This window comes from Chaetura pelagica, unplaced genomic scaffold (genome assembly GCF_000747805.2).
Source record: "Chaetura pelagica isolate M959 unplaced genomic scaffold, ChaPel_1.0 scaffold370, whole genome shotgun sequence".
Classification (NCBI taxonomy): Eukaryota; Metazoa; Chordata; class Aves; order Apodiformes; family Apodidae; genus Chaetura; species Chaetura pelagica.
Window position 1 is genome coordinate 79,110 of NW_009951939.1, and position 8,509 is coordinate 87,618.

Here is an 8,509-nt window from a genome sequence, read left to right on the forward strand (position 1 = left end):
AGGGCTGGAGCAGCTCTGGTCTGGAGCCAGGCTGGGAGAGTTGGGGTGTTCAGCCTGGAGAAGAGAAGGCTCCAGGGAGACCTGAGAGCACCTTCCAGTGCCTGAACGGGCTCCAGGAAAGCTGGGGAGGGACTTGGGACAAGGGCAGGGAGGGATGGGATGAGGGGGAATGGATTAAAACTGGAAGAGGGGAGATTCAGGTTGGATATGAGGAATAAAATCTTCACTGTGAGGGTGGTGAGAGCCTGGCCCAGGTTGCCCAGAGAAGCTGTGGCTGCCTCATCCCTGGCAGTGTTGAAGGGCAGGTTGGATGGGGCTTGGAGCAACCTGGGCTGGTGGGAGGTGTCCCTGCCCATGCAGGTGGATCTAGATGGTCTTTAAGGTCCCTCTCAACCCAAACCCTTCAGTGAGTCTCTCTAGTGTGTTTGATGAAGGCCTCTGACACAAATCAATCCAAAACATCTCTGCTCCTTGGGTTGGTGTTTTATCAGGTCCCCATGTCGGAAGTAATTGCTTTCCATTGACTTTGGGTCATCTCATATGTCTGGACAGCTGTTAGGAGATCCTGTCAAATCTTGCCTTAGCTTCTATGGGAAAGTCATTTCTTTTTTCACTAGAAAGCCCTGGTATAAATAGTGTATGGAAAAAACCTAGGATGTCTCCTTGCTGCAGGTCAAAGAGTCACAGAGGTCTAAAGGAAGACAGCTGAACAAAGACGCAGCAGGTGGGGGCTCATACATACTATTTAGGATGTTTCTTGAGGGACAGGAGCATGGAGGGCTGGTGCTGGGCTGTGTCTGTGCATCTTGGCACGGGTTTGAAGGTTCTATCTCCTGCAGGATTATCAGATCTTCGGGATAACTGCTGAGCCTGGGTGTATTTTTAAAGGAGGCAGCCTGGAGTCTGAGGTATCAAAGCAGCAAGAAGATGAATCCAAATTCATTGGAGTCACGTTGTAGCCCAGGATCCCTGTGTTTTTCCTCAACAGAACCACTTTGTGGTTGTGTCTTTTCAGCTTGAAACTCTTTCAACTCAACGGGATTTGGTTCCTGGTCACTGGGATGTCCCCGTGGGTTTCCTGGCATTTTTGCAATCATGGCTGAGAATCCAAAACCATAATTCCAAGTAATGTCGTTGATGAAAAGAACCATTTCCAAGCAATTTCTACATGAAATCACTGCAGTGATTTCTACACCAGTCTGGGCAGTCAGCCTTGAAGTCCAGGGGGTGTCTTCCTAGCTGGTTACCCGCCCTGTGCAACAAGGGCCTCCATTTGGTCATCCCAAATGATTTGTGGGTGATCCAGCAAAGCATTTAAAGAGTTGTTTTGGAGCTATCTCGCATGCCATCTGTACTTGGGATGTCTTTCCCAAGCTGGTGTTGCAAAACAACTACTTAAAATTCCTCCTGAAGCTTCATTTCCATGAAGCTTAGAAGAAAAGAGCTGACACAGGCATCCTGTGAGGCCAAGCATTGCAGAATGTGAGGACTTTGGTGGGACATCAGCAGTAGATAAGTTTGCTCTTCAACTCTTTCTGGTGGACTTTGTGCCATGGGCGTTCAGCTCCTGCAGCACAGCTTGGGTGTTTATCTGGTGGTCAGGGGAATGGGGTGTCCATCACGCTGGTGGGAGTAATGGACACCAGTGGTGTGAAGGGATGCTGCAGGAAGGCATGGGGAGAAGTCAGGTTTGTTTCTGTGGTTGGAAAGGCCAAATCAGGCTGTGTCCCATAGTGGAAGTTGCAACCCTTGAGGAGCAGGGGTTTGTGTCAGTTCTCTGCCCATCTTTTGGATGCATTATTGCATGAGCACCTTGGGTGTCTCTGTGTGAAGCCCTTCAATCACAGGACCATCAAACTGGGTGGGAAGGGACCTTCCAAGACCACCCAGTCCAACCCCCTGCAGTGAGCAGGGACATCTGCACCTGGATCAGGTCACTCAGAGCCCTGTCCAACCTGAGCTGGGATGTCTCCAGGGATGGGGCATCTCCCACCTCTCTGGGCAACCTGGGCCAGGGTCTCACCACCATCACTGTAAAAATCACTTCTACCCTGTAGGTTTATAGGGAGTCTAGTCATGTTGCAAAAGCCAAATCAAGTAGTCTTCAGCAAACAAAGGCAGATGTGAGTCCTGTGACCAGGTTGGCAGCTGTGGCTGTTTCCCAAGACCAAGGTGGTGACAAGAGGAGTTGTGCCCAGGTTGGCAGCTCACCTGAAGGTTTCATCATGCTTTTATCACAGAATTCTAGACTGGTTTGGGACAAAAGAGACCTTAAAGATCACCTAGATCCAACCCCCTGCACCGGCAGGGACACCTCCCACCAGCCCAGGTTGCTCCAAGCCCCATCCCACCTGCCCTTCCCCCACCAGCCCAGGTTGCTCCAAGCCCCATCCAACCTGCCCTTCAACACTGCCAGGGATGGGGCAGCCACAGCTTCTCTGGGCAGTGTCTCTTCTTTGTTCCAGTGTCTCACCACCTTCCCAGTGAAGGATTTCTTCCTGATAGCTCATCCAAATCTCTCCTCTTCCAGTTTAAAGCCAGTCCCCCTTGTCCTATCACTCCATATCCTTGTCAAAAGTCCCTCCCCAGCTTTCTTCTTTCCAGCAGCCAGATGCTGGGAGCCTCATCAAAAACATCCCTCCCCTCATAGCATTGTTTTTGTTGGCTCTGCTGGGCTTCTGGAGCTCATGGTGTGTTTTCAAGGATGCGTCTGTGTCAGACCTGAAGCCCATGTTACATCTCAATTGTTCAAAGATTATTTTAGATCCTGATCACCACCATTTTGACAGGTGGATTTTCTACACTTCCAAAATGCTGTGTCCATCCGTCAGGGTAGAAGAAAGACATGAAAGAAGTGTAAATAATTTCATTTTTGCTTTTAGGATTGAACATGACATTTTGTTCCCTTCTTATCTGAGAAAAATGCAAACAAAAATGAAACTGGAGCCAAGTGAAACCAGTTTGAGAGAGAAAGCCAGAGGAAAAACACACTGAAGTCCTGTGTTCTTCAGCCTTGGAGCTGGTGGCTGTTGCTTTCTGTGGGGTTTTGAGGTTTTTTGATTAAATTGTGTGGATTTGTCAATCTTATTCATAGAATCATGGAATGCCAGGTTGGAAGGGACCTCAAGGATCCTCTGGTCCAACCTTTCTAGGTACTACTCTAATTTACGGGAGGTGGCTTAGCACCCTGTCAAGCTGAGACTTCAAACCATCCAATGTGGGGCAATCATCCCTTCCCTTGGGAGACTGTTCCGATCTTTGGTTGTCCTCATGGTGAAAATTCACCTCTTGTGTCCAATTAGAATGTTTCCCACTCTCAGTCATCGTGAGGATAAAAAATGACCGTGGTATTCCCTGTCCAAAGCAACACTGAGTTGCTGTTACACATCGGGGTGCCTTTGATGGAGGCAGGCTTGGTGAGGAACACTTCTGGGGGCAATCAGGCCTCTAAGAGTAGAAATTCAGACCTTTCTCCTCATTGTATTCATAGCAATATTCCTCTTGACCTTCCAGGACAGAATTAGACCTCCAGGACTGGTTTTAGACACTGTAAAATCTCACCAGCTCCTAACTGGGATCCTTCAGGCCCTCCAGTGTGGACCACAATGTCCCTTAGGCACCCAAAGCAAGAAATGATGGGCATTTTTGACCACGGCAGCACTACCTTGTCCAAACCCCTCCAGCAGCAGCTGCTATGGGGTGCCAGTCTGGATAGTTGTGGAACTGCATCACACAAGGTGAGGCAGCTGGGCTGGCTGGAATATGCTTAGTTCAGAAAGGTTGGGCCTGGAGAAATGTGTTTGTTCAGGGGAAGAGAGACAGGGACCTGTTGGAGTGAGTCCAGAAGAAGCCACAAAAAAGATCACTGAATGGTTTGGGTGAAGGAACTTTTCAAGGCCACCTAAGCCCAACCCCCTGCAGTGATCAGGGACATCTGCAACTAGATCAGAGCCCCATCTTTCTTATAGGCCCCCTTGAAGTATTGAAAAGGCCACAACAAGGTCTCCCTGGAGCCTTTTCTTCTCCAGCCTGAGCAACCCCCTCAGCCTGTCTCCATAGCAGAGGTACTCCAGCCTGTGATCATTTTTTGTGGCCTCCCCTGAACTCACTCCAACAGCTCCATGTCTTTCCTGTTCTGAGGTCTCCAGAGCTGGACACTACTACAGATGGGGTCAAGGTGTGATGTCCAGGCAGGTTCTTCAAAAGAGAGAGCCAGGATGTCCAGAGCACCTCGTCCCTGAGTCCAGAGGTGAGATCTCCATCTGTTTGGCCATAAGGGATGCTCTGCACTGGTGGGTAAATATCTCACGTGCCTTTGGCAATGTAGCTCCTGACCTCTTGGCATTTGCAGGAATTGCCTCACCAAATGTCTGTGGAACCACAAGGAGAGCATAACCCCGTGTTGTCCTCCAGCTCTTCACATGCCAGACAATGGGGGCAGCTCTCAGAGGACTTACCTCTCTCGAGGGGAGAAAGAGCAGAGCTGATGGGACAGAGCAACTGTGGCTGAGACCACAGCTGTCCATGTGTCTGGAGTTATTTTCCACAGCCTTGTGCTTCCAGCCCTTTTCCTTGGGAGCAAACAACGTAGTAAAAACTTGCAGGAATCCCATCTTTCATAACATGTAGGCTGATAATCACTGGGACAGCTGAAGCCTTGGATGTCTTTACGTAGGCTCCTGGAGCAGAGCAGACATTTGTCAGATCTAAATTCTGTTGAAAGGTGTCTCATTTGGTCAATTAAATAAAAAGTGGTTGGAGAAACAACAGCAGAAGTGATACCATCTTATTTCCAGCTTGGCAACCCTGCCTGTCTCCTCTCAGCTTTTGGAACTTCTGGTGTTTCTTTGTGACTCTGAATGTCTCTAGTTTCCACCTTGACCCACGGCCAAATCCTTGGTCCCATTGAAGTCAGGTGGAGTTGAACCAGAATCTGGCCTTTGAAGTTAAAACAGTTATTTAATGTTAAATGAAGTCAAGAGGGAAGAGATCGTTGTCCTGTCTAGATAATTCTGGTGGGTGAAGTAGGGTCCTCCACAAGGCACCATGTCCTCACAGCAAAGGATGAGCAGAGGGAGACAAATCCCAGTAGCTGCAGCATTTTTTCTGGGGTGAATTCCTCCTTTTCTCAAAGATGTTGCTGTGTGATTCAAGCATCAGCTGATGCCCTTTGGCATCACAAGCCTCAAACCCTGGGCTGGGAAGTGCCTTTGGGTTCCTCCATGGTTCCCTAAGCTTGGCAGGTCACCCCCAAACCACCATCTCGAGCAAGCAGGAGGTTCTTTCCATCACCACAACCCACACTGGGTACAGGTGGGGTGCCCTGGTCCCCATCTTGCCCCTTCCAGGGGCTCTCCATGTCCCCAGCACCTTGGTAAAACCTGAGAACAAGAATGGAACAGCCCAACCTCCCTGCCTTAGTACTGCTGTGCAGTCAAAAAAAACACATTAAGATCTGGACCCTCTTCTCCCTCTTTTGGCTCTTCTTTGCTGAGAGTCCTATTTCTTCTTGGCTTTTCTTCTTCACTGGGGTGTTGGGCAGATAAAAGCAGACAACAAGTCTTTGCCTGGAAGCTGGATGCTCCTCTAGACCCCTGCCTGCTGCCAAGTCATGGACATTGCTTCTTGTTTGCCATTCTCCCTCCTTTGCCTATTCTTTCTTTTTTTATTTAATTGGGTTTTTTCCCCCTAACTTCTTTAACTCTGGTGTTCCCCATCCTGTGGGCAGGGACTGTATTTTCTCTTTCCATGCCCCTTTCCATGGGGATGTTGCCTTTCAACTCTTCTGGATGGAGACAGAGCTGCCTGTCCCCTCCCTGTCTCATTGCAAAACCCCCAAAACTTAATCTTATACATTTCACATTGGCTTAACTGTTGGGTTTGTTGTTGTGTTTTTTTAATCTTAAACTTTTAATTTTTTTCTTTCACATCCCTTCAAAAGAAGCAATTTGATTTCTAGTATCACTGTGTCTTTAGGACATTTCTCACAGGACTTTACAGCAGACCTTTGTTCCTAGCTCATTTCCAGGCATTTTCCTTTAACTCTGCTTCAATTAAAGCTGCAGCTTTTGTTATTTCTAGGCACTATTTAACAACTTCAACACTGTCTGTCTTATAACCAAACCCCTGGATAGGCACTTAAGGAGTTAAACCAGACATTTGAGAGAAGAGCAAAACCACAGAGAAGCCAACCCTGAATTATATCAGCAAAACTCTCACACACTTGAGCATGTGAGGGCTGGCTGCTAGATAAAGCTGGTAACCAACTTTTATTTTGACATTCCCCTTTTCAGAAGCTTTGCTCTTTACCAAGTGGTTTATGTGATTGTGTGACGGGGAGGAAACAAAGAAACACCAGGAAAACTTGATGTGGAGAATCTGCCCTCATAAAATACTTGCAAAACAGGAAATCTTCCCCCATCTCTTGGTTGTTGTTTGGGTTTTTTTAATAATTCCCTGCCATTCAGCTTGCAACACAAAAAAAAAAAACAACCAACCCAACCCCAATGTCGAATATCTCAGAAAACGAGGTCACAGAATTGTAGAATCATTAAGGTTGGAAGGGACCTTAAAGACCATCAAGCTCCACCCCCTCTGCCATGAGCAGGGAACCACTAGACCAGGTTGCATAAAACCTCCTCCAACCTGGCCTTAAAAACCCCCAGGGATGGGGCAGCAACAACCTCCCTGGGCAACCCAGATCCAGTGGCTGAAGGCTCAACACAAATTCCTTCTGCTGCCACCGTGAACAAGGCTCTTTGTCCTGCGTTGGCCAAACATTTGCCCTGGTTCTCTGTAGCTAAGAGCCAGTTGGCCTTGGAAAATAGGTTTGGAACTGTTGGGATGTGCCAAGGAATACACATTTGATGGGCAGATGGCTTTGGCAGGCAGGGTTGGCTGACCATTGAAATGGATTTTTGAATGGCCCCTTCGCCGAGCGGTGCAGATGATGAAAATGCAGTTAGTTGCTGTGTGATGGGTTTAAAATAAACACTGGTGTTTATCCAGATGGAGACGGGGGTGAGGGATGAGGCTGAGCAGGGGGATTATGGTGGATGCAGATTGGTGTGGTCATCTCAGAGCTCACTGTGGTTGCCCTGTTTTGGGCTTTGAAGGTGGGGAGATGTCCCTGCTCCCAGGAGCCTTGTAAGGAGCTGAGTGTTTGCTGGGGTCAGTTCTGGGCCCCAAGAAGGACAATGAGGGGCTGGAACATTTCCAGAGAAGAGCAAGCAAGCTGGTGAAGGGTCTAGAGAACAAGTTCTATGAGGAGGGGCTGAGGTAACTGGGATTGTTTCATTTGGAGGAGGTTGAGGGGAGACCTCATTGCCCTCCACAGCTACCTGAAAGGAGGTTGTGGGGAGGTGGGGGTTTGCCTCTTCTCCTAGAATAATGACAGGACCAGAGGAAATGGCCTGAAGTTTCTCCAGGGAAGGGTTAGATTGGATATTAGGAAGAATTTCTTTAATGGAAGAGTGGTCAGGCACTGGACCAGGCTGCCCAGGGAGGTGGTGGAGTCACCATCCCTGGAGAGATAGTGTGAAAGGAACACAGGAAAAACAGACACCTGGGAGAGGTTTTCCTGGGAACCAAAGACGTGTGGTCTCACTGTTCATGAAAACTTCCCTGTGTTTTTGGAAGAGATTTTGAGGCAAGAGGTGGTACTAGATTGTCTTCAGTGCCTAGAAATTGCCTCCCTTTTTGTGAGAGGGAGACCCACGGAGCCCACTGACCAAGGATCAGGGTGGGATAGGAGATGTGTTGACCAAACATGAAAAGGATTTACTAACGACTTCCTTTGACTTTCCAGGAGACAGCAGAGACTTCCCAGTGGGAACAAACCTCAGCAACACACAGAACATCAGCAAGGTGGCACCAAACACAACAGGGACCACCAGAAACTCTACCAAGGAGGTCAGGCCCCTCACTCCTCAGGCAGGACGGGCCACCACGGCTACAGCCAGAACCGGAGATGGCACCACAACCAGAAACACTCGCCCAACGACAAAGAAACGCACAGAAATGCCAAAGAGACTGAGAATTTGAAAACTGAGGACACCTCTGTCTGCACGGAGCACGTTCCCGTGGAGACACAGCGAGGTCCAGAGGCTGTGGAGAAGCAGTCTCAGCAGTACCTCCAGGAGTCAGAGGCCAAGAGGAAGGACAGTATTCACGAGCGCATTGGGGAAAGACCCAAGATCAATTTGCTTCAGTCTTCCAAAGACAGGCTGAGGAGGAGACTAAAAGAAAAGGTATTATTTCTTAATGGAACTCTGAGTTTCCCTTTTTCCAGGAGTCTGGCTATTGGCCATTCTCCATACAAAGGGTGGGCTGGGCTCAAGGGACCTTTCCATGAATTCACATGACCTATCTTAGTCTCCCTGTGTCAACACGTCATAGAACCACAGACTGGTTTGGGTTAGAAGGGACTTGAAAGATCATCTGGATCCAACCCCCTGCCATGGGCAGGGACACCTCCCGCCAGACCAGGCTGCTCCAAGCACCATCCAAC

The 8,509-nt window shown here is 48.8% G+C and overlaps 1 protein-coding gene across 1 annotated transcript in view; it reads left to right on the plus strand.

The window, feature by feature from the left end:
- The window catches only part of CTIF (CBP80/20-dependent translation initiation factor), a 118,069-nt gene that overhangs the window by 78,938 nt on the left and 30,622 nt on the right, over positions 1–8,509 (plus strand). Inside the window, exon 7 of the mRNA XM_009996563.1 lies at positions 7,808–8,249. Coding sequence (XP_009994865.1) covers positions 7,808–8,249 — 442 coding nt within the window. The remainder of the gene's footprint in view (positions 1–7,807; positions 8,250–8,509) is intronic.